At 51.6% G+C, this 23,956-nt stretch overlaps 1 protein-coding gene across 1 annotated transcript; it reads right to left on the bottom strand.

The window, feature by feature from the left end:
• Window positions 1–738: 738 nt before the first annotated feature.
• On the bottom strand, window positions 739–23,704 carry LOC144373577 (MYND-type zinc finger-containing chromatin reader ZMYND8-like). Its single transcript, XM_078036602.1, is given in 10 exon segments — window positions 739–3,588; window positions 7,140–7,379; window positions 9,135–9,213; window positions 10,925–11,005; window positions 14,283–14,473; window positions 16,723–16,965; window positions 20,905–21,232; window positions 21,235–21,416; window positions 23,475–23,616; window positions 23,681–23,704. Coding segments are annotated over 10 exon segments (1,809 nt in total). The 3' UTR covers window positions 739–3,289.
• Between the last annotated feature and the right edge of the window lie 252 nt (window positions 23,705–23,956).

The raw sequence follows: 23,956 nt of genomic DNA, 5'->3' as shown, positions 1-23,956 counted from the left end.
GGGTGACCTCAGATAACCCGCCCCATACAGAATTCAAGACATGTCCCTCAAATTTACCATCTTGCCCTCCATCCTAAATTCTGTTCCTCTCCTTTGGTTTTGTCTGTGGGCCACATGGACACACTTAGAGATGAAGCGGTGAGGCTGTTACCCAACCAAGATTTTCAGTGGTAAATCACTGTCTGTCCTTGCTTGGGCTGGCCTAGAACTTGAAGTCCTCCAGCCTTAGCATCCTGAATCACTGGGATCACAGGCGTGCACCACCACACCAGGCCCTCTCACGCTGGCTTTGAGGTACATCCGTGTTGCTGGGGACAAAATTCATTCTGGATAAGGGTTTAAAGCGCTGGACAGTGTTCCTGGTGCTTTGAGTCTAGGTTGAGGCAATCGTTGCTAAAGCTGTGCATACCAGTGACCACCAGGGGGCAGTGCAATCCCACAGCTGGCTGGCACTGCCCTTAGATGCCCTGAGGTGGGACCAAGACACACACACCCCCACCAAGTGTGTGCACATGTGCTAGGGGACTGCAGGTCACACACCACCAATGTGTGTGTGCATGTTCTGAGGGACTTCAGGTCCTCTCGAACAGATTCCCAAAACATCTCCTTTAGGCTGTGCTCACTGCTGGGATCACTCTGATGTGATGGCAGCTTCATCTACAGCCTGTTCAGGCCCAGGAGTTCCCATGAGGTCCTTTCTGCACTGACTGGACCTCAGCAGACACAATGTGAGGGGGCTGGTGGCTTCAAGCACTATCAGGCAGCCCGCAGGGATGGGAAAGGCAGGTCCTGCCCTCTGCCCAGCTCTGAACCTGGGCACTCCACGTTTGTGTGCTGTGCTGGGGACTGAGCCCAGGGTGCTCTAGCCCAGAGCTGTGGCCCCGTCCTTCATGTTTTTTTATCTTGAGACAAAGGCTCACTGGATGTCAACCCTCCCACCGGCCTCCAGGGTGTAACAGTAGATGAAGTGAAAAAATGTGGGGGCTTACTTTGACATCCAGAAGTTTCTCAAGGATGGCACTAATCTGACAATTGTCAGACACTGAGTTTAAAAGTCATCTTGAACTATGTGGCGAGCTGTTTATGGGGAGGGCACCTCTTTGCCCTGCCTGCTCTCACCTGCTGGTATCTGTGCCCACAGAACCCCAGTTCAGGGAGCCTCCTGGCCACCTGTGGGGCCAATGAGGGCACAATCTCAAGCCTGCTTCTAACCCTGCCACATACCAGGCCCTGGGCAAAGCCCTTGCCCATATTATCCCCATCCTGGAGAGGAAGAGCCAAGATTCAGAGCCCAGGTGGTGACCCAGCCCTACCTTTCCAACCACAGGAGCTTCCCTTCTCCAAACCTGTTTTCTCAGCCATAAAATGAGATGATAGTGGAATGGCCTTCCAGCATCACTGCCAGCCCTTAATGCCCTCAGACACGGCACTTAGAACAGTGGCTTTCAAACCTTTAGGCTGCATAAGACAGTCAGGCACAGTGGCCACCCTGCAGTGCCAGCTTCTCAGGAGGCTGAGACAGAATGAGCACTTGAGCCCAGGGTTCAAGGCCACCTGGAAAACATAATGAGACCTGAACTCTTTAAGGAAAAAAAAGAATATATTCTGAATATAGCAATAAACCAGAAGAAAAGATTGCATTAAGACTCAGTGTAACATGTGTGTATAGATAAGCACCAGTGTATATACCTTTAAGTATTTCACAAAGCCACACCCACTGTACCACTATACGCATCCTGCCACTCCACCCTTGAGTTTTTAATGATGCAGGTCACAATCTTTTACATCAGTTTCACAGACCAGGATTTGGAAAATACCAGTTTCAAACAGACGTGGCAAACGAGCTCATCCAAGGACTCATTGATCTTATAAGCCCTGTTTTACAGAGGGGGAAACTGAGGCTCAGAGGAGCTGGGGCCTCGCCTTGCTACTCCAGGAATAGTCTGCAGAGGGAAGGCACCCGTCAGCATCCCTGCCTGCTCTGCCGGCCATGAGCTCTCCTAGCTGGGAAGCCATCTTCTCCCCACCCTGTATGCCATGGACAGTCCAAATCCCTCCACGTCTATCTCCCCAAATCTGTGGCTCTCTAGAATACAGAGGTGGAACTTAGGACCTCTAGCTTAGGATTTTTAAGACTTAACAGAGCTTGCTGCAAAATCAGTAGGGTGTCAAGGATGAAGATTACTGGAACAGGAACTTAGTTGCCCAGGAAGGATTTCCTAAGCCAGACCTGTACCCTCACTACATCTTGTCCTGGGCACTCCTGCATCCAGGCTCAGCCAGGGAGGCAGGCCCTGGAGACTGGCGGGCAGTGTGCTTCCACCCACCATGGTCCTCGAACCAATCTAGAGGCAACTTGAAAAATAAAACCTATGGTCAAATCACGAGTGTCCACACAAGGGGGAGGATTATAAAAAAAGGACAACTGTGGACCAGACAGCTAAGCCCACCTGGGTGCACAGGCCCAATGGCTCCCAGGAAGGACACATGTAGGGGTCAAAAAAGGATGCAGAACCAGAGCAATACCTAGGATGGCTTCAAGGACACATAGACACAGCACTAGGAAGGAAGCTGAGTGACAAGTGAGGTGACAGAAGAGTCAGAGAGGAGCCAATGATGGCCCTCCTCCAGCAGTACAGTTCTGCAGGCTTCACAGCCAGCAGCCAGATCCAGCGGCCTCTGGTCACTTACCAAGTTACTACTTCAGACAGATTTTTTAAAGCATTCTTGAGGTGAGGGGAGGACACTGGGCTGGAAAGGGTCATGGATCAAACTTAGAGGCAGAATCGGGGTGGCTGAGGAAGGGACCCTACTGTTACTTAACAGAGCTGCAATTCTTATTGCCTAGCAAGAGGCATGTGAGGTAAGTCGGGAGCTCTGTATCTGGAAGAAAAGGGGCAGGAGGGTTGGATGGCAGCCAGGTGTCATCAGGAGAGAACTTTTTGGCACCTTTTGTGGCTGTCCAGAAGGGGGCAGTGTTGTGGCTAGCAGAAAGGGTGCTGGGGTGGAGCCTTGATCTTCTGGCCCCTCCCCACTAGGCATCCCTGCACTTGGAGCTCTTCTGGAGAGTCCCTAGGGGGTGATGCTGCTGGTCATCAATACACATGAGAAAAATCCCACAAGGCAGTCACCCTTGCGGCTCTGGAGACAACTGGGACCAGCTGGGGTCCTGGAAGACCCGGGCAGCGGGCCATGTGCAGCATGGCCACACATCCTGGCAGAGGGGGTGGAGGGAGCTGGGGGCCTGGTGGATTCGTCTCACCGGTGGCGGAGAGCTGGTGTCTTGGGATCAGATGGAGACTGACCCTCCAGAAGCCCAGCCCAGCTGGCTCTCACCCTGAAGCAGCGGGCAGTGGCCTGGAGAGGCACCACTAAGAAGAAAGTTGCAGAGTGAGGGGAGCCCACGCGACAGGACAGGAGGACATGGCCACAGAGAAACACAAACACACACAGGATGAGGTTTGGTGAGCTGAGCTGGCTGCGGCTGGACAGGGTCATACTTACACTTCTGGGCAGGGTAGTTGGGGTGCGGCTGGTGGTCTGTGGTGGTTGGGGTAGAGGCAGGATGCTTGTCACACCTTTTGCTAACTGAAGAGATACCAAGGCAGCTCAGAGTTGGTCATGGGCAGGTTCCGCACAACCCGAGGGTGCTAGCTCTGGAACCCGCTGGCTCCTGTGCTGGCACCCTGCGCTCCCACCCGGGGCACCGAGGACCACTGCGGCCTTCAAACACGTGATCAAACCCCAAAAAACCCACTGCACACAGCACATGCCACGAGGGGGTGGGGGGGGACAAGGTGCTTGATAACGGGAGTAGCCACCGGCACGGCACTTGATAAGCCCCAGGGTGTCAGGATTTTTGAAAGCAAAATCCTCAAAACCACTTGATCTGCTAACAGCCTAATCCAACAAGAAGACAGGCAGGCGCTGGACGCGATGGGAGGAAGGCAGCACCCGGGTCAATGAAGACAGTGGTGACCTGGCCAGGCACAGGGAGGGACAGAGGATGCTGGAGAAGCTGGGGGGAGACAGGGCTACAGAGGGGCGAGGGCCACTCCTTGCCCACAAATCAAACCTGCAGCTGAAAGAGGTGAAAAGTGGAAGAAAGGGGTCTCGATGAAATAACTGGAGTGGTCAGCAGTTTGGTGGAAAAAACTGAAAATAAGATTCTGGGGTGGGGGACTCCAGGGGCAAGGAAGCCTGAGAAGAAAATGGACCACAGCAATCCAGGGACTCCGGAATGACCCCACCACCCCAGTCCTGCAGGTGGCCACTGTCCCTTCACCTTTGCAGACCCAGACGGACAAAAGGAGACTTGACCATGGTTACAGAGCAGATGCTCCTGTCCCCAAAAGTGTACAGGAAGGAGGAGGAAGGAGATGGGGGTCAAGTTGGGTCAGTGGACGGTGCCTCCAGCAGTGGCGCAAGGAGAGGGGGGTGTTGAGGACTCAGCCTGCAAGATAGCCCCCAAGTAGTAGCCTAAGTGTCACTGAAGGAGGAAGTCACAAGAGGACCTCACGCTCACCTTTTGTCTAAAAATCAAATCAAGAAATGGAGGTACAGGACAGGATGCTAATAAGAATCAGAGCCAGCAGGACACTGTTGGGGAGAGACCCCTGTTCTAGTTTCTATTCTCCTCTGTCAGCCTGAGCAGCTGCTTTAGGCAAAAATTGTTTTTTGGGGGGGGGGGTGCTGGGGGTCCTAGAGAGTGAACCAGGGTGATTAACCACTGAGCTGCATCCTCAACCATTTTTGTATTGAGAGACATGGTCTCACTAAGTTGCTGAGGCTATCCTTGAACTTGTGATCCTCCTGCCTCATCCTTCCAAGTCACTGGGATTACAGGCATACACCACAGCACAGGCTCAGGTGAAGTCTTAAAAGATGGACAGTAGAGGGGCTGGGGTCGTGGCTTAGCGGTAGAGTGCTTGCCTAGCATGCGTGAGGCAATGGGTTCAATCCTCAGCACCACTATATATATATATATAAACAGGGAGGCCTATGCCACCTACCAAGGGAGATCACGCCTCTACTTAAACCTCTCCTTCCACACAGACTCCTCAGTGCCCCCCTGGCACAGGTACTGGAGACAGCTCAGGTGCCCCCTGTACGGTCCACCTCCTGCACATCTCCCATGCACTGACCAGCTAGCCAGATGGGTAAGGGGACTGGAGATGAGAGTCTTGCTGCTCTCATACGACCCCTCACGTGGCTTTGGGAAGAAATGAGAGCACTCAGGTCTGCAATCCCATGGGTCCACAGCCCATGGACCTGTCCACACAGCCTGCTGCTCAACATGCAAATGTCACCAGTGCCTTGGTGCCAAGCACTCCTGTCCTTCCATTTTGACGATGACCCTCTAGTTGGTACTCCTCCTCTGCCAAAATACTTTTTTAAAAATTTTTAATTATTTGGGGGTGCAGGTGTTGGTGGGGCTGGGGATGGAATCTAGGACCTCATGCATGCAGGGCAAGTGCTCCACAGTTGAGCCACACCCCAGCCCTGCTGTCTTTGCCCAGCCTCTTTCCAAGCCCTAAAATAGGGGACCACATCTCCTTTAGTGTAGTCCCAATATTCACAACAAATACCTGAGGGAAGGCCCCTTTAGACATGGAAGTTCTGTGAGTCACACCACCCTCAAGTGTCTGAGACACATCCCCAGCCCTTTTCTATTTTGAGACAGGGTTTCACTAAGTTGCTTAGGGCCTTGCTAAGTTTTAAGGCTGGCCTTGAATTTGTGACCCTCCTGCCTCAGCCTTCTGAGTTGCTGGGATTACAGATGTGGCTCACTGCACCTGGCAGAGCTACTGTTTAGTCAACTAAAATAAAATATGAAACTCCACTCCTAGTCACAGCTTGAGGGTTCCACAGCCACAGGTGGTTAGTAGCTACTAGTGTGCACAGTGCAGATATAAGACACGGCCTTCAGGGTACAACATTCCATTGGCAACATGGGCAGTGGAGGAGGGAGCACGGAGAGAGAGAAGCATATTAAACACCTGGGAAGGAGGCAGCTGAGCGAAAAATCTGGCTATGGCAAAGGACAAGAAGCAAGAAGTGGTCAGATGCTGAAGGTGGTCAGGAGGGAAAGGCAGATCGCATCACCCATGTCACACAGAGGGCAGCAGGAAGGACAGGTGGAGTCTGAGACAGAGCAGGGAACATCATCATCTCTGCAGGGCAGGATGGGGGATGGTGAAAGGGGTTTGGAGAAAGGAAGGATAAGGAGGATGAGGAACTGTGCCTCTGAGGTCATTGATCAAGATTAAACGAGCCATGGGACAGATCTGTGGTCCTGGGGAACTTCCTCCAGCTGTGCCAAGGCTCAGGTACAGGTGAGGAGTCACACTGGCACACTGAGAAATCAGGAAGGCTGGGGTGCCCGGGGCCTGTGAGCCAGACTGCGGCCCAGGACTGGGCTCAGACACCAGGCCACCTAGGCCACGCAGGCCACACAGGAGGAAGGAGTGGGGGAGCGGGAGAAGGTGTACACCAAGACCAGGGCCACATCTGTGGCCCCTGTGACAGCCCCATGTGCCATGACACAACCACTTCTGACTTCCAACAACAATGCTTTGTTCTGAGTCTCATGGGTGAAGCTCGGGTTTGGGGTCACCTACATCCTCACTTGGCAAACACTCTCCAAGTGACTCGGGCAAGGCCTCTGAGTCAGCTTCTCTGGGTCTTGTAGGACATAGTGACTTCTCCCCCAGGCACTGGGCATGACCATGAGTGCAAGTGCCTCTTGTCCTTCAGGAAGCACCAGTGAGCACTCCTCTGCCACCCTCATCAACACAGGCCGCACACCTACACCTGGGCCTCCACATAAAAATCCCCGATATTTAGAGCTGTGGGTCTATTCTCACCCCCAAAACAGGATCGACCAGAGTACTGCTGACATGGGGGCCGGCCCGCTGTCTTGGGGCTGTCTTGTGCCCCTCGGATGCCGAGGACCATCCCTGCCCTAAGAGAAGATCAAAAGCCCTGCACACTAGTTGGCAGCCAGGATCCCATGATCAGCTCAGTCTGTGCACCACGCTCACGCTTGCCCTCAAAACCCACACTAGTCAGCTGGCTGCCCTCAGTGCAAGGTCCCCAGGAGCCCAGGCCCCAGCCCTGCCTCCTGGGGTGCGTGCTACCTGACTGGGTGCAGGACTTCATGTGCTCAGGCCAGTGGGCCTGCTGGCAGGGGTAGTCGCAGTAGCTGGTGTTCCAGCAGCAGTAGAAGATGGCCTCCTTCTTGCAGTGGGCACACCACTGCTTCTTCTTGGTCTTGTCCACCACCTGCTGCTTCTCCAGTTCCAGCTCTTTCTTCACCGTGGCAATGAGCAGGTCCCACTCCCACTCCAGGCTCTGTCGCATCTCAGCCATGGTCAGTTCTGGGGCGCGGGGGCAGGGGCACAGGCTGCATCACTGACCCCGGCTAAGCACAGTGTGGCTGCACCCCCACACTCAGACAGGCAGGGGTGTAAACCCCGACTTGGAAAGGCCCCCACAAGCTGTGTGTCTCTGGGCCCATAACACAGCCTCTCTGAGTCCAAATGTCATCTGTAAACAGGGAATCCACCATTCAGGCTTACAGAGCCACACGTGACAGTGTCCATGAGGTCCCCAGTATGGAGACAAGAGGAGACCAATGGTGATTCTCAACCCCACAAGACGTCACAGGAATTCCTCAAACAAACCGTTCAAGTAATTATTAGCATATACTTTGTTTCCCTATCAAATACTTACACAGCTTCTACTATCTACAGGTGTGGCTTGAAGCACTTAATTAATTTGTGGAACCCTTCTAATAATTCTGAGGGGTAATGACTACCATTCCGCTCCTCTCCCAGAGGAGAAAACGGGGTATAGCAGAGCCTGGGACTCAGGGGTGTGTCTTGTGGCCCTAGATCCAAGGCATCAGAGGAACTCTGGGGCTGATCACTGTGCTAAGGCCAAGTGTCAGGTCTCCCAGTAATGAGAGTTCTCTAGGTTTACATCAGGCAGTCAAGACCAGTTACTTCAGAAAATAAGTCCACTTGCAAATCATTTGCAAGTTACCTGGGTAGAAATAAAGGAAAATGAATCATTGTTCAATTCCTGAAATACTCTCTCTGAAATTTAAAAAAAAATCAGAAAAATTAATCCCTCATAAGGAACACAAACACAGTGGGGAGCTGGGGTGCAGACCTGTGATCCCAGAGACTGGGGAGGCTGAGACAGGAGGATCCAAGTTTGAGGTTAGCCTCCAGAATGTAGCAAGGCCCTCATCAATTTAAAAAAGACCCTGTATCAAAAATTAAAAATAAAATAAAAGGACGGGTTCTGTGGCTCAGTGGTTGAGTTTAATCTCTAGTACTCTAATAAGGGACAGGGACAAAGAAAACCACCACATGGTGGCAGATCTGAGCCTCCCAGCCACCCAACTGACACAGGGATTCAGGATAGAGAGGAATGCAGACTCTTAAAGGAGACACCACAAGCCACTGAGATTCAGAAAGCAAAGTTGCAAACCCTGGCCCATGCCCCTGTGAAATGAGGGAAATATGCAAACCCAGGAAAACCTGGGGGAAACTGTGTAGCCCCACCCAGGCTCCACCTCCAGCCCAGCTCTGACGCAGCCCCTCTGTAAATATCAGCACCAGTCCAGGCCACGGCTGCTTCCCTGTCCTGAATCACCCTGGCTCTGCCTCTGTCTGTCTTGTGCTGAAAGTCTTTTCGGCCATGTACCATGTGGTCCCCGTTTCCTCTGGGAACCCCACAGACCCTTCTCAGGAGACATCTCTTCGGATTTAATCATTTTTCTATGCACTGGCTAATGCAATTCCTAAAGAAACCCTATGTGGAGGGTTTGTATTATGTATCCAGATTTCAAGTGAAGAGACTGAGGCACCAGCAAGTTATGGAGGAGTTGAAAGGTGAACCACTGTAAGTCAGTGACCATCATCGGTAGCCTCAAAGGAAAGCAGAGTTTCCACCAGTGACCTCTCTGGGTGAGCCTCCCCAGGGTTCCGTGTGCCCACCCCATTCAAGCACAGACAAATGGTGTCTCACTGGCCCAGCATTTACTGTCCACTTCTGGGCCCAACTTCAGAGGTGCAAGGTTCCCCCCAGCCCTGCTCGGTGCAGGCCCAGCAGCCAGGACCTACCCAGGTTGTGCTTCATCTTGGAGAGCTCCTGCTGGTGCAGCGATTGCAGCTTCTTGATCTCAATCCTCAGCCTGCAGATCTGGAATGAGAAAAGCAGGTTCTGACGAGGCCCTGAGTGGGTCCAGCTGCTCCCCAGCAGGCCCCAAGAGCTCAGCCTCTCCTGACCAGAAGGGTCACAGGTGCCACGGGGCTGACTCAGGCAGCCAGGCTGGGTGCTGACCTTCCCCCAGCACCTGTCCAGGGATGAGAGTCCCAGGTTGACCCAAATTCACAAGAAATGCTGGCTCTGAAGACCAGCGGAGAGTACCACCTACCATGGAAAGACCCAGCACTAGAAAAAGCCACTTAAAGTGAAGTACCAAGTCCCCCAAACAATACATCAAAAGTCTGAATAGAGGCAGGCACAGTCGCACAGCCTGTGATCCAAGAAGCTGAGGCAGGAGGATGGCAAGTTCAAGGCCAGACTTGACAACTAAGCAAGACCCTGTCTCAAAATAAACAGAAAGGGCTGGGGTGAAGCTCAGTGTCAGAGCACCACTGGGTTCAATCCCCAGCACCCCAAAAATAATAAAAAAGTTTGCATTTTTGTCTAAGAAAATTAAATAAAGGTAGCTGTGACTTTTCACCTAATAAAACATCCAGGTGGAATCCATGATCATTCATCTGAAATCCCAAAGCCCAATGTCTTTGAAATGAAAGGGAATCTTGGGGGAAGGAGGATCCCCAATTTGGACCATATTGATTTAAAGGGAAAAGTAAGCTTGGACTGAATTGATCTAAGGGTTTTAATTATCAAGCAGCTTGATCACACATGACAATGACAATGTGGAGTCACTTTGGTTGTCACAACTGAGTATTACTACTGACATCTAGTGGGTAGAGGCCAGTGGTGCTGCTAAGGATAGTCCCCAGCACAAACATCACAGGGGCTGAGGTCGAAAACTTCTGATTTACCCTCCAAGGGTGAAGAACTTCATTTCAGTGCCAAAATCTCATGTCTAGTGGGCCGGGGAGGGAACTGAATATCACCTCCCAAAATGGGAAAACAAGTGTGGCCCACATCTGACCAGGGCTTCGGGTGAGACAGTATGAACCCGCTCACCTTCAATCATAGGCAGGTTCTTAAAATGAACTCTTAAATACATTCCTCCTGACCCATTCTATTCACACAGTTTTCCTTTAGAAACTGCCAGGTCTGAGCAAACAAAGAACCCTGTCAGAGGCTGTGCATGGGACTCCCACCTCTGTCCTCACCTCTCAGGCTCCAGAAACCCTGCCACCTGCACTTCACCTGGTGACCTGCGAGCACCTGGCCCACGCTGTCCCGGCCACACAGCCAGCAGCGCATTCTCCAGGTCTATCAGCTAGAGAGGGAATTCTGCAAACTGTACTAGAAAGTCACTTTCCCAAGGGACAGTTTATGCTTCACCATTAGTCTGAGGCTTCTCTGGGCCACCTGAGAATTTCTGTATGCAAATGCTTAGATCACGACTGCAGAGAGGCCCAGGCCTATGGAAAGACCACGGCGCTGATTCGACATGAAGCAGAAGGACGGGTCTCCCGTCTCACCCACGGACTAACTCTGGCTCAGACGGGGCTATTTATCACACCAGGCCAAATGGCACAGCTGCGGGCTGGGCATCGGGGAGGATGTAGCTCACCCACCCCTCAGACAGCAGGGGCAGCAGTGACAAAGGCAGGCCCAGGAGCCCCGGGCAGCTCATGCACCACGCCACCCTTATAACAGCCTCTAAGGTCCAGAGCAAGTAAGGAGTCCTGTCACCTCTAACCTCAGCGATTGTGCTTCCAGTAGTGTTCTTGGAAAGATTATTGTATATTTCTGTCATCATTCCTTTTATGGCATCCATCATCTGAAAGATAAACACAAACAATCCAGTCACCATCGACAGTTTCTCCAGGCAACAGAACTAACATCGACATGGAGAAGGCAGCAGTGACCATGTCCCTCCCAAGACACTTGTCTCCCTGCCCTGAAGACTAGTTCACAACTCTGATGCTAGTTTCTACACCCACAGACTGAACCAGAATGGCCAAACCGGTCCACAGATGTGTCCTGTCTAACACGGTAGGCTTGGGGGAGACAGTCTTGCTACTGTTGTTGAATCTTCTCCCTCCCTGCCCCCTCCCTCTCCTGTGAATGAAACCCAGGGGATCATGCAAAGTAAGCAAGTGCTCTACCACTGACTTACACCCCAGCCCTAATTAATTCTCTTTTAAAAACATGTTTACTAGGGAAGCTGAGGCAGGAGGATCACAGGTTAAAGGCCAGTGAGTGAGACCCTGTCTCAAAGAGGCTCAGTAGTAAAGTGCCCCTGGATTCAATTCAAATCCGAGAGAGAGAGAGGAGAGAGGAGAGAGAGAGGAGAGAGAGAGAGAGAGAGAGAGAGAGAGAGAGAGAGAGAGAGAGAGAGAGAGAGAGAGGAGAGAGAGAGAGAGAGAGAGAGAGAGAGAGAGAGAGAGAGAGAGGAGAGAGAGAGAGAGAGAGAGAGAGAGAGAGAGAGAGAGAGAGAGACAATCCACAACTTACCATGTAAACTGTATATTGCAATTTTATTAAAATGTAAATTTATTTATTTTTAACTTTTTTAAGTTGTTGCTAGACCTCTATTTGGTTTATTTATTTGCAGTACTGAGAATCAAACCCAGTGCCTCACATATGCCAGGCCAGTGCATTACCTCTGAGCCACATCCCCAGCCCCTAATGCAGTGGTTTTTAGGGACTGAGTGGCCAGGGTCATAGCTCAGTGACAGGATAGGTCCACAGTATGTTTAACAGGCACAAAGGCCTGGGTTCAGTCCCCAGTGCATGCTCAAACATGCTCACAAAACACCAATGGCTTTTAAAATATTTGAAGTGACTCATTCATCACTATAAATTAATTCCAGAACATTTTCATTACATCCCAAAGAATGCCCGCGCCCTATTAGTCTCCACCCCTCCAATGTCCCCATCCTGCACCTCCCAGGTCTCTGACAACCCTGGCCCTTTTCTGGTACTAGAGGCTGAACCCAGTCAGGGGCACTTTCCCTCTGAGCTTACCCCCAGTCCACTTTATATTTTATATTGAGGCAGGGTCTCTCTAAGTAGCCCCCATTGGCCTCAAACCTGTGCTCCTCCTGCCTTGGCCTCACACTGCCAGGATCACAGATGTGCCCAGCTGTCCATCAAACCTCAACCTGCTCTCTACCCCTACAGGTTTGCTTATTCCAATCATTTCCTATAAATGAACTGTGCAACACGCAGGCCCTGGTGCTGGCTCGAGGCCTGCCCACCTGCAACATCTCATTCCTTTGCAGCCTGCCAGGTGGATTTGGCTATTTGCCATTTTAATGCCCTCAGCCTGGGCACTGCCTTCCTACTTTATTCCCATCTTCTTTCCCTTTAACGAGTCTCTCAAGGCATCGGTGAGCCTGTGAAACCAGCCAGGACATTGCGGCAGCCACCCAGAGACGTGCTGACCAAATGTGTTTATGGGAAGACCTTCTCTCCTCCTTCCCCCACCACAGGGGCCAGCAGAGGTCAGGAGAGAGGTCATTCAGGCCTTCTCTGACCCTGGCCAGTCTCTCCTGGGCTTTCCTAAGCTCCAGCTCAGAGGGAAGGCGGGACAAAGGACACCCTGCCTCCAATGCCTCTGTCCGGCCATAGTTTCTCACCTTCCTTAAGCTGTGGTTTCCCCATGGAATAAAGCCAGGTGCCAACAGAGCACCCGGTAGGGTGTGCACAAGGGACTGGGAAAACCAGGCCAAGGCCATCCCGGGGCCTGCCTACCAGTGGGGAGGTGGCCATAAAGGAATGCCTGTTCGCATTCTGTTTTGCACAAAAACAAATCCATGTGAGCACGCGACTGCATGACAGGTGGCGTGCCCCAAGAGAGGAACCCAATTCACCACAAAATGGGAGTCAAATGAGTGAAATATCTGTTGTGAGTCCCGCCTCTGCAGGCTGCTGCCAGGGTACACAGTTTCTGCTGTGCGTACCTCTGAGCTACATCCCCAGCCCCTGGACTCTGCTGCCAGGCACGTCCACAGAAAGCACTGGACCAAAGAGCTTCACAAGAAAATGCGGGACAGTGGGGGAAACTCAATACGATGTGAACGCAATGCTGACTTTCCATTTTAAAGATGGATTTGTGGAGTGTCTTCTATTCCTACTTCCAAATACAGCCAAGACCTCGGAATTAATAAAAAACACATTTCTGCCAAATCACAGAAACCCAGGCCTCCAACGTCAGGTCACCTGAGAGACAGAAAAGTCAGGAACACTCCACCCCCCATTCCCCAAAATGACCTGTTCATTCTTTTAAATGGTGAAGAAAACGTCCCTGGAAACAGGTCCTGCCTCAGAGGAAAGGGGACTGCAGGGGGCAGTGGAAGGCACACGACCACAGGAACCGGGAACATGGGCTTAGTGTCAGTGATAAGCCTGACCACCCGGCCGGCCTCAGTTTACCTATCTGTAAATAAACAGCTGGGGCCAGATCAAAGGAGGGGGACAGCAGGGACAAATGCACATTGAAAAACAGACAGACAATACCAGATACCACCTTACATCGATAATGAAAACACGTCCCCATCAGCCCTCTTCCAACCCCCAAGAGCCGTCAGCAAGAAAGGCTCCCCGGGGGTGGGGGCCGTGACACCCCGGTCAGTCTCCCTCCAGTCCAAGCCTTGACACAAACAGTATCTGGTGAGATTAAGCTTCATTTATTTAGGTTTTTAAACTGAATGTATTTAAACAACAGGAATTAAGTTTAAATAAAAATATTAACTCAAAACTGGCTCACGTGATGAACAGGCCAGAAAACCATCATGAGTGGCACGGCGCTGACCCTGGAATCCTCACAGTTCAGAACCTTGGGGACCCTGAACTCCTGGGTCAGCTGTCCTTTGCTCCAACACTCAAAGAAAGCCTGTCCTTCATGAGCAGCCTGAATTCCAAAGGGGACTCCAGTGCCTTTTGGATTTTATGGGCTGGTTTTAGGATCTAACCCTTCCTGGCATGAGATTGAGTCTGCCCTACAAAACCCTTTGAGAAAGGACTTCAGAGCCAGTGTGGATCTGGGCTGGGAGTAACAGGGTCCTCTGCCCGGGCCCCATGCAGCAGCCCACCAGGAGCCCGCCACTCACTTTGCTCGAGTACTTGGCGAAGTCGGTGTCAATGTCGGCCGAGGCGGTGGCAATGGGCAGGTCGGTGCTGACTGATGACGTGAGGGTGCTTGTGCAGCCTGAGCTGCTGACCAGGGGGGATGTCTGTGTGCTGGTCACCAGAGTGATGATGGACGTGGATGGGCTCTGTGTGACTTTCTTCTGCTGGACAGCTTAGAGAACAAAGGGTCCCGGTCACCCCAGAAACATAGGAAGGGCTGTCCCAGCACAATGCTGTAGTGACAAGTGCAGCCCAGCCCTTGTGCAACCTGTGGGATTTTTTACTCTAAAGTGACCAAAGGAGGCAGGTTAGGTCCCAACCCCAGTAGAAAAACTTGAGAAAACATGAACCATCTTTGAGAGCTCAAAGTTGTGAGGCAGCCTGTGTGCCCGGGGCAGACTCCAGGCTGCCCAAGGAACCCCAGCTGGTTCCAACCTGCAACAGGGCAACAGAAGAGGGGGCTCTCTCTTCCGGCCCCATGGGAGGGGAGGCGCCTCTCCACCCTGGATGGCCCAGCCCTTCTGCCCCCATATTGTCCAACTTTCCTGACTCTCCTGAGCCCCCACTTCACCCTCCCTGCTCCCTCAACCTACCTACAGGCCCAAAACCTCCACACAGGTCAAAGCAGAAGTCAGTTCACCTGGACTCCCTGTCTAGTGCACCAGTGTTTGACTGATTACACCTTAACTAGTGGTGCAGAAGTGCCCAGCTGATTCAGTTGTCTTATCACTTTAACTAGTGCTGCAAACATGCCATCGGTGCTTGTCACTTTATTTTGATAGACAATTGGAAAGCTGAGGACCATAATGTCCATGAGTCTTTCTGGCAGCACCAAGCCTCCCCTGGGGAAGGAGCATCTGCTCACGGGGTAGGAAATCAAGACAAGACGTACTCATCTTCATCTCCAGCAACCTAGATCTGTCCCAACAACTGTTCTTTTTTGTACCAGGGACTGAACTCAGGGACACTCAGCCACTAAACCACATCCCCAGACTTTTTTGGTATTTTATTTAGGGACAGGGTCTCACTGAGTTGCTTAGCACCTTGCCTTTGCTGAGGCTAGCTTGGAACTCTTGATCCTCCTGACTCAGCCTCCCAAACTGCTGGGATTGCAGGCATGGGCCACTGCGCCCAGCTCCAACCACGTTTTAAGCACTAGGTCACTTCAACTCTCTTCCAACTTGACCTCTCCAGTTTTCGACTCCTTCCTCTCCCATCCCCCAATCTTTGGAGGATTACATGGGGCTCCTTTGAGGTGACCTTTTTACCTTGCATCCTGCTGCTAATCAGAAGGCCTGCTCACCAGGGTGCACTCACTAAGAGACTTTCAATCAGGGGCCCCACCTTCCAGGATCTAGAGGAGGTTCCCTGAGGAACAAAATGTACCCCAGCCTCACAAACCTGGGCAAACTGACCCTGGGCAGATCAGCCCTCTGTGTGCCCTGACGTCAGCTGCAGATGGAGTGTCCTGCTTTCTGGTGGGAGTTTCAATTCTGCAACTTCAACAAGCAGTTCCTGCCACTGGCATATCTCATGGGTGTGGCAAATCCCTGGTTTTTAGAGTAAGCTTTGCTGTCAACCTCTTACACTGTACTCTTCCCAAAACAAGGCCAAGGGCTTTGCTCATATGCCTTTGGAAACACTATACAAAGGTACAACTTTCTTTGCAGCACTGCTTATGGTAGAAAAGAAAAATGGAAGTAACCTAAGCCCACAGGGAAGGAAATGCTTTACGTAAACTAGGGAATACTACACAGCAGTCCAAAAGAAGAAGGCAGGACAATATGCTGGGACACAGGCAGATCTCAAAACATGCTGATGGGTGAAAAAAAAAAGCAAGTATGGTATCATTTTTATGTCTTAAAAAAGAAAAAAAGGGGAAAATAAGTACTTTTATGGTGTTGTGTGTGGGTGTGTGGGGGTCGGTGTGTGTACATACTTGTGCGTACATGCATAGGAAAGGGTTTTAGGTGACTGATCGTGGCTACCAAGGAAGGAAGGATAATTAAATGGAAGGTGAACGGGACAACACAACAAAATTCTCATATAAACATCCTGTCCCATTTCTAAGGAGAAGAGAGGGATATATCACCTTAAAAAAATTTTTTTAAGTGACAAAGTGAGTTGCAAACAAACTTAAAAAAAAATAATGCCAAATGGAACGTTTGAGGCCCTCAGGGAATGATGGCCGGAACACAAACGGGAGGGAAAAAATAAAATGGCAATAGTTTTTGTCCTGTTGATGTGGCAATGGGAGTGGGCGCCACGCAGAGCAGAAGGGGGCTATACCTTTCACAGCCTGTCTGGTCTGATATCTTGTCCCCTAGGAAGACTGAGCCAGCTGCTGCTGGCTGTGCTGCTGCTGCTGCTGACACTGCATCTTCTGCATGTGCCACTTTTGGGAGGACGTTTGAAACTTACTTGATGAGTTGCACATGACCCGATGCATGGCCAGGGCAGTCTCCTTCGGTAAGAGCGGCCTCTGCTTTTTCACTGGGCTTTCTGTGACAGCAGGGGCCGTCCTGGTGACTGTGATGGTGAACGTTGTGCTGGTGGTGGCCAGGATAATGGCCACAATGGTTTGGGAGGAGGAGCGGGTGGGCACTGGCATCTCAGGGGGAGACCGGCTGCCCGAAGTCATGAACGGCGTCACTTTACCGATGACTAGAGCCAGCATGTGAAGACAGACAGACAAACAGAGCAGGTTGGACTTGGTTCCTGGCAGCGACCTGCCTGTGAGTTCTGGACAAAATCAACCAAAGCTAGGGGTGCCCAGGGAGGTCCGCACCAGGCACCCATCTAGGAGCAGCAGTTCCACCTTCCATCTCACCTCCACTGAGACCGGCTGGCATCGAGACCCAAGCCAAGAACGCTGGGAGACAGGAGGTGAACACGACCCCCCACTAGGGAACAAAGCAGTGGGCGACAGAATCCCTGCAAGTGCTTGACTGAGAAAGGACTCACTCCAGAGAGGCAAGGAAAGCCCTTCAGGTAGGGATCCTCCAACACCCACACCCCAAGAACCAGATGGCCTCTCCTCTGCCAAGCACTGAGCAGCATGGAGCCACCCACCCAGAAAGAAAAGCCCCCTCTGCTTCTTCAATTCCCTCCAGGACAACATCCCAGGGAGGTGCTGACAGTGTAAGGAACTCTGTCCCATGCACAGCCAGAACCTCCCCCAGCACAGTCATTCTGGGAGTTTTACGTCTGGACGTTTGCCCGCCCTGCCGTCTTGTGTCCACAGCACACAGTCTAGGTTCTCCCGTTGTGTGGTGGTCTTGTGTGACACATGTTCACGTTTTTTAAAATGAGTTTCTTTTAATAAAAATATTGTCAACAACTACACAAGCAGGACTTGAGAATCACAAAAACCGTGCATGTGAAGGCCTGAGGTGGTGCCCGCTGCCCTGTGGTCTTCCTCGGGCTGGGGCTGGGGCTGAGGCTTCACCCGGCAGAGCGAGAACAGAGGGAAGACCCCAGGCCATGACAGGGCCACCGTGGTAAGGAGACAGTGGGGCAGGAGTGGCCGAAGCAGAAGAGCCAGAAGCACTGAGAGAGCAGGGAGCTCGTTCAACCAGGGGGTTGGTCATGGCCACCAAAGTCCCAACTGTGGATTAGGTGGACTTTGGCCCCAAGAGGACATCAGGGAACACACTGCAAACATGGTCAACTGCCCCTGACCTCAGACTCTGTGCTGCCTGGACATCAAACTCCTCAAATGAAACACGAGAGCGTGATGAAGGAAGGATGATCAGGAAGCTCTGGGGTTTAGGAGGCCGGGAGAAGAAAGCTGAGGGACAGCAGCTGGCCGACTCCAGGCCGGCCTGGGGCAGCCCTTCTGCTTCCCTAGAGGGGAGCACTCAGCCGGCTGCTGGGCATCAGCCCAAATGGAGCTGGGTGAGGTTCTCTTCCTGCAATGAGGGGTCCTGATCTTTCCTGGGTGACCTACAAGTACTGAACACAGCCCCTTCCCTTCGAGGTACACAGGAGGCATTCATCTGGGCTCTACTGAGAGCTGGTCAGAGGCCTGGCACCAGCCGGGCTCCCACCTGCAGAAGCACATTCAATGCCTCCCTCTCTGCCAATGACAAAATGTGTGTATTGCTGTGGCCTGCATGCCCCTGCCAAGGGCAATGCCATAGGGTCACTCCCTCCTGATTTATAAGAGCAAACATGCAGCTGTGCATTGGGGCAGCTACTCTGCAAGGGTCATGCTGGCTCTCTATTCAAGAAAAAGGGTGGGGGCCCAAAAAGACTCCTGCCTCCAGCTCCCCATGTAATCATTGAGGCAAATTTTAATTTCTAGGGTATTCTGATGATTGGTGGAGAAGAATCTCAAGGAAATTTCACTGGCTAGAAATCTGGAGTATATAATCACCCAAAATTCATCCCAAAAGGTTGAAGCCTTTAAAGGGCTAGCACCCCGGAAGCTGCCCATTCAAATTCCCTGACATATTGCAGAACTTGCCACCATGCATTAGCATCCCGGTGGAGAAGGATGACAGGACTGCTGGGCACAGCAGGGAGCAGGGGTCATTAGGGGCTCCCTTTGCTTCTGATCAGAGCGATTCTGCTCTGAGGGTACCTACTCCACCACACGCCGCACTCCATGCTGAGGGTGAGCGGGAGTCCCTACAGACTTCTCTTCAACTGAGCAGAAGCAAAGGCACTTGGTGGGGACCCTGCTCCACTGCAGAGTTCAAGACTGAGCCTTCGAGACCAGAACCACCATGAGACTCTGGATTTAAGATTGTTTGTTTTTTCCAAATTGCTAAGAAGCTGCTAATTGAACTGGGTTCTAGAAACTTCTGCTCCATCATTCAGCATCTACTCAGGGCCTCCAGGAGAAGTTTCCTGGAGACATCAGCATGAGGAAAAGCTCTATTTTTTTCAACAATTGGATTAATTTTGAGTTTTTGGAGAGTGTGAGATCTTTTAAGGAGATCTCTTCCTTTTTTCTTTCACAACCAGGAAGCTCAGAGCCCAACTGTAAATGCTGATAGCACATACTTTTGCATAAAACTATTGCCCAGTTATTCTACCTTCATTTCCCTTTTACACTGACTTCTTTATTTTCTTTATGTTTCATGGTTATGCATTCTTGTCAATCTGCTGCAAACTCTGTCTGGAAGAGGAAGGGGCATTAAACGAACCAATCAAAAGGCCTGTTCCAGAAAGAACAGAACAGTATAAATGTGCCTCAGGAGTCCTGTACCACCTACACTCAAATCACACTTCCACAATCCTCATGGAACAAATGCTACTGCCCGTTTTTTCTGCAACAATAGAGAGCAGCCTCTCAAAACTCAATGCATAATGTCACTGTATTTTTCAGAAGCATCTAAGAATCTAAGAGATGGCCAGAGATGGTCAGCCTGCCTTTGCTGTGCTGTGTCTCCTTTCCCTCTCCACTCCTGCATGCTTCAGAGACATGCTGTTCTCTCTTCCTGAGCAGCGGGATACCTTCTCTCCCCACTAACAATTGAGACTTCACAGCAGCAAGATTCTCCACACACACTGAGACCTTGCTTTAAGCCACCAGACTGGGGAAATTCAAACGACACAGACTCACATCTTACTCAATGGTTTGGATAAGAAGCTAGCAGCTGTCAGAAGTAAGGCATAGTCAAAAAATAAACCTGACTACACTTTAAGTTACCCACAAAGTACATAAGGCTTTATGGCTGTGACCTCTAATCTGTCCTCAGGCAACATTTCTCCTGGGACCCTTAATTAATTCTTTAGTATCTTCTGTGGGCATGCTGGGCTCCACTCACCACTCATTTGCCAATCCAGCTGGAAAATGTGCTGACGGCTTTGTCAGGGCAAGAACACCCTCCGACTCATTCCCAAGCTCCCACTAGAGGGTTTTCCTGTGGAGAAAAGGTGCTCTATGAAGTGTCATACCCTCCAGGGACACCTAACAGCCAACACCAGGAAGGTCCTGTCATCACCTAGTGGTAGAGGCCAGGATGCTCCTAGAGACCCTCCAGTGCACAGGACAGAGAACTCTCTAGGGCAAAGTGTCCCTAATGCCAGGCTGAGCAGCCCTGGGCTCAAGTCAGCTAAATGAATAGTAAGGACATCAAAACAGGTGGCATGCCACCAGACAATGCCCCTTCGGTTTCTAGGTCCTCAAAGGGATCTCGAGCACTCGGGTACCACTTAACAAACAGTTTCACATTCTTGTAAGAAAATGTACCTGGTAATGCCTGAGTAGCATGAGGGACAGACAGGAAGCTGGACTAAGGAGGACCTTTGACTGAATGCTCGTAGGCACCTGAGCCTGGTCAGAGGTCCACATGTCAAGAAACACTTCAGGGACATGAGTGAGCCTGTTGGAAAAGCAGTGGCTTAGGCTAAAGAGGACTTCACTAAAATCAACTACCGTTTTCTAAGTGCTTCCTTGTCTGGGCTCCCAATCAATCATGGTGGGCACTGAGTAGGCTAAGCCCTGGCCCTGTTCTGTCCTCAGCCTGGGAACATAAGGCTGTCCAAGCTTTTTTGGCTGCATGGTGCTGGGGGCCCCATGGCTTCTACCAACACAAGGGCTGGGGGCATTCCAAGTCCAGTGAGAACCTGCAGACGGACACAAGGACTTACCATCCTGCTTGGAAGGTGGCTCTTTGGGTTCCTTCTTATTTTTCCAAACCTCTGGCCCAGGATGGTCGTCTCCCAAGTCTATGACAAGTTCACTCTCTGAATCCGAGCCCAGTCCCAAGTGCATGGTTGGGGAATCCATCTCATCTTTGCCCTTCAGTTTGTCCTTGGCGGGATGCAGGGATGGCTTTCCTCTCTCGGCAGGGTCCCTCTCGGGCTGGGGCTCGGGGCTGGCCTTTGTGGCTGCAGGCTCTGCCTTCTCGCCGAATGGAGATGCGCTTTTCAGCTCCTCAGGGATCTCTGTGGGATTAGCGGGCTTGGGCTTTTTTTTTTGGCAGCGGGTGGCTCCTTTTCCAGCACGCTACCATCCTTGTCCTCTGCGTCTTCGGGCTCATTCTTGGACTTGTGCTCATCGTCACTGAGGTACTCACTGTCGCTACTCTCTGAATTCTCAGAATCCCCCGAGTCGCTGCGCTCCACGGCCGTGTACACGTCCTCCGAGATTTCATTGATGCCTAAATTCAAAAGAGAAAACCCAGCCTGTGGTGCAGTCACCGAACCAAAATCAGGACCAGGAAGTGCAGATGGTTCCCATGCCAAAGGCTGGAGTGAGAAAAACACACTCAAATCACATCACACTGCCACGAGGGATGGGAGTAAATGGAAGCAGCGGCTGGATACAAGTGATTAGCGGGAGCCGTGTCTCCAGAGGCTTTGGGCCTTAGCCTTCAGAGGTGACCTGGGACCTCCCTACATATGATTAAACAGGAGAAAGCTAGATCCGTATCACTGGTAAGAGAGGGAGAGGGTAGAGGGACAAAGGGACAAGCCACTCAAACCAGCCAACCTGCAGGTTAAAAAAATAGAGGCTCAGGGCTGGGGTCACAGCTCAGTGGTAGAGCACTCACCTCACACATGCAAGGCCCTGGGTTCAATCCTCAGCACCACATACAAATAAATAAATAAAATAAAACATACTGTGTCCATCTGCAACTAAAAATAAATGTTAAAAAAAATAGAGGCTCAGAGAATCACCTGTCCTAGGACACAAAGACAACCAGGAGACAAAAGCAGAAGGTGGATCTCGGGTTCGGGCTCATCACCAGCCTCCTCCTGTGTGCTTCCAAAGCCTCTGTGCCCTTCACACCCTTTATCCAGGCCACCAGAAGTAAGCCAAGGCCCTCGAGCCCACCCAGCCACAGGTACCTTCATTAGGGAATGCTGTGCGTGCAGCACCCATTTTTGTCTGTGTTTTGCTTTTTCTAACTTAGGATTTGGTGTCCAACTCAACAAGATGGCAGGCAGAGTCAGCAAAGAACAGAGGACTCGCCTACTTTGGGACACAGGCCTGTGTCCAAGCAGCCATGGGGGAGGGGCAGGGGTTCTTCAGGTGACAGAGTAACAAGCCGGCCCCAGGGCAGAGTGGACTGTTCACTGTTCTTCCACTCACAGGGGCCAAGATGGACTTGCATGTGCCCATGACCACTGAAAGGGAAGAGCAGGAGCCGGGGATGTGGCTCAGTAGGTACAGTGCTCACCTCACATGCACAAGGCTGGGGGTTCAATCACCAGCCCTGCCCCCCAAAAAAAGGAGGGGGGAGAGGGGGCACAAAACAGCAGGTGCTCCAAACACGGGAGAAGCCCCTCCCAGCAGCAGTTTTGCTCAGCCCCACTGTGCTTCCGGCAATGCCTGAGTATGGCCAAGCCACAGGTAAACAATACTATGCCAAAAAATTAAAATCAGAAAAAAAACCCAATCAACTCTTTGGACTTCTTCCCTCAGGAGCAACAGCCTCTTGAATTGTCTGTCTTGACCTGGACACACCAAGAGAGACCCACAAGAGGACAAGAGCCACGAGGACCCCAGGACCCCGGGGGTTGGAAGATCTGTAGGAAACACTCCTGCCTCCACCAGGGTCCAGTCAAAATCACAGGAGAAACACAGAACACCCAGGCATGGTATGGTTTTTAGATCTCAGGTTTGTGCTAGTGTAGCTAATGGCTGGACCCAAGAAAGACAAATTGGACCACACATGTGGTAAGTAGTAGGTACCAGAATCAAAATGGTGACAATTTAATCCTGCTCCTGGTGTCACTGGCTGTGTGACCTTGAACAAGTGATGTGCCTCTCTCAGCCTTGGATTCTTCATCTGAAAAATGAGATTAGTAGCAATTTCCCAGAATGATGGATGCACTGTGCTGAGCACAGGGCAGGATGTACCAGAGGAATTCACTAAACAGGAATGGGGGGCTTTACAAAGCTGTGTGGGAGGATCCAAGAGGTTTCTATAGACCCACTCAGGACAGATGTGAGATACTGGTGAGGCAGGGGCAGAGGAGAACTCAGCACCGTGAGTCCTCAAGGCTGTCTTTACCAATGATCAACTAAATAATTAACTAGAAGGTCCAGTACACTTTGCCATGAGTGGAAATACATTTTAGTTCCACCGGTTGTTCAAGGTCAGAACAGCTGCTAAAAGCAGCCAGGACTGGACCCTCACCGGTCCAGGTGGATGCCATCGTTACAAACAATTAGAAACATTATTAGGAACAGCAAGCCACCAGAACCATACCTAACTGTGCTTTGCAGCTCTCTATGGTCTTGTCGAGATTCAGTTGGAACCTGCTATGGATCTGCCGCTTGGGGGAGATGAGGGGTGCTGGGGTGGACTGCTGCTGCACGGACTCACTCAGCTCCTTCAGGTCCAGGCTTTGCTACGATCTGGAAGACACCACCACACCCTCCTAAGCCCAGGCGCGGGGCCCAAGCAGTACTCACCACTGAGCTCCACCCTGGCAACATGGGACGGCCAGGGAGCTCCCACATCAGGCGAATTCCCACTGGCGGCTTTCAGGTGTAAGCTGGAGGGTTCCAGGCAGAGAGTCTGGGGGACCCGAGACCCTCCAAAGCCAGAGGAGCTCAGTCTCACAATCAGCAGGGAGAGAACACCCAGCAGCCAACACCTGCTCCAAATTCCCCAAGCCGAGTGAGGGGCTTCCACCCAAATGAGGCCCAGGGCCCCTGGAGACACCTGGGGCTGGGGACCCTGGCTGC

This window comes from Ictidomys tridecemlineatus, unplaced genomic scaffold, assembly GCF_052094955.1.
Source record: "Ictidomys tridecemlineatus isolate mIctTri1 unplaced genomic scaffold, mIctTri1.hap1 Scaffold_44, whole genome shotgun sequence".
Lineage (NCBI taxonomy): Eukaryota > Metazoa > Chordata > Mammalia > Rodentia > Sciuridae > Ictidomys > Ictidomys tridecemlineatus.
This window is presented reverse-complemented; position numbering and strand designations above follow the sequence as displayed.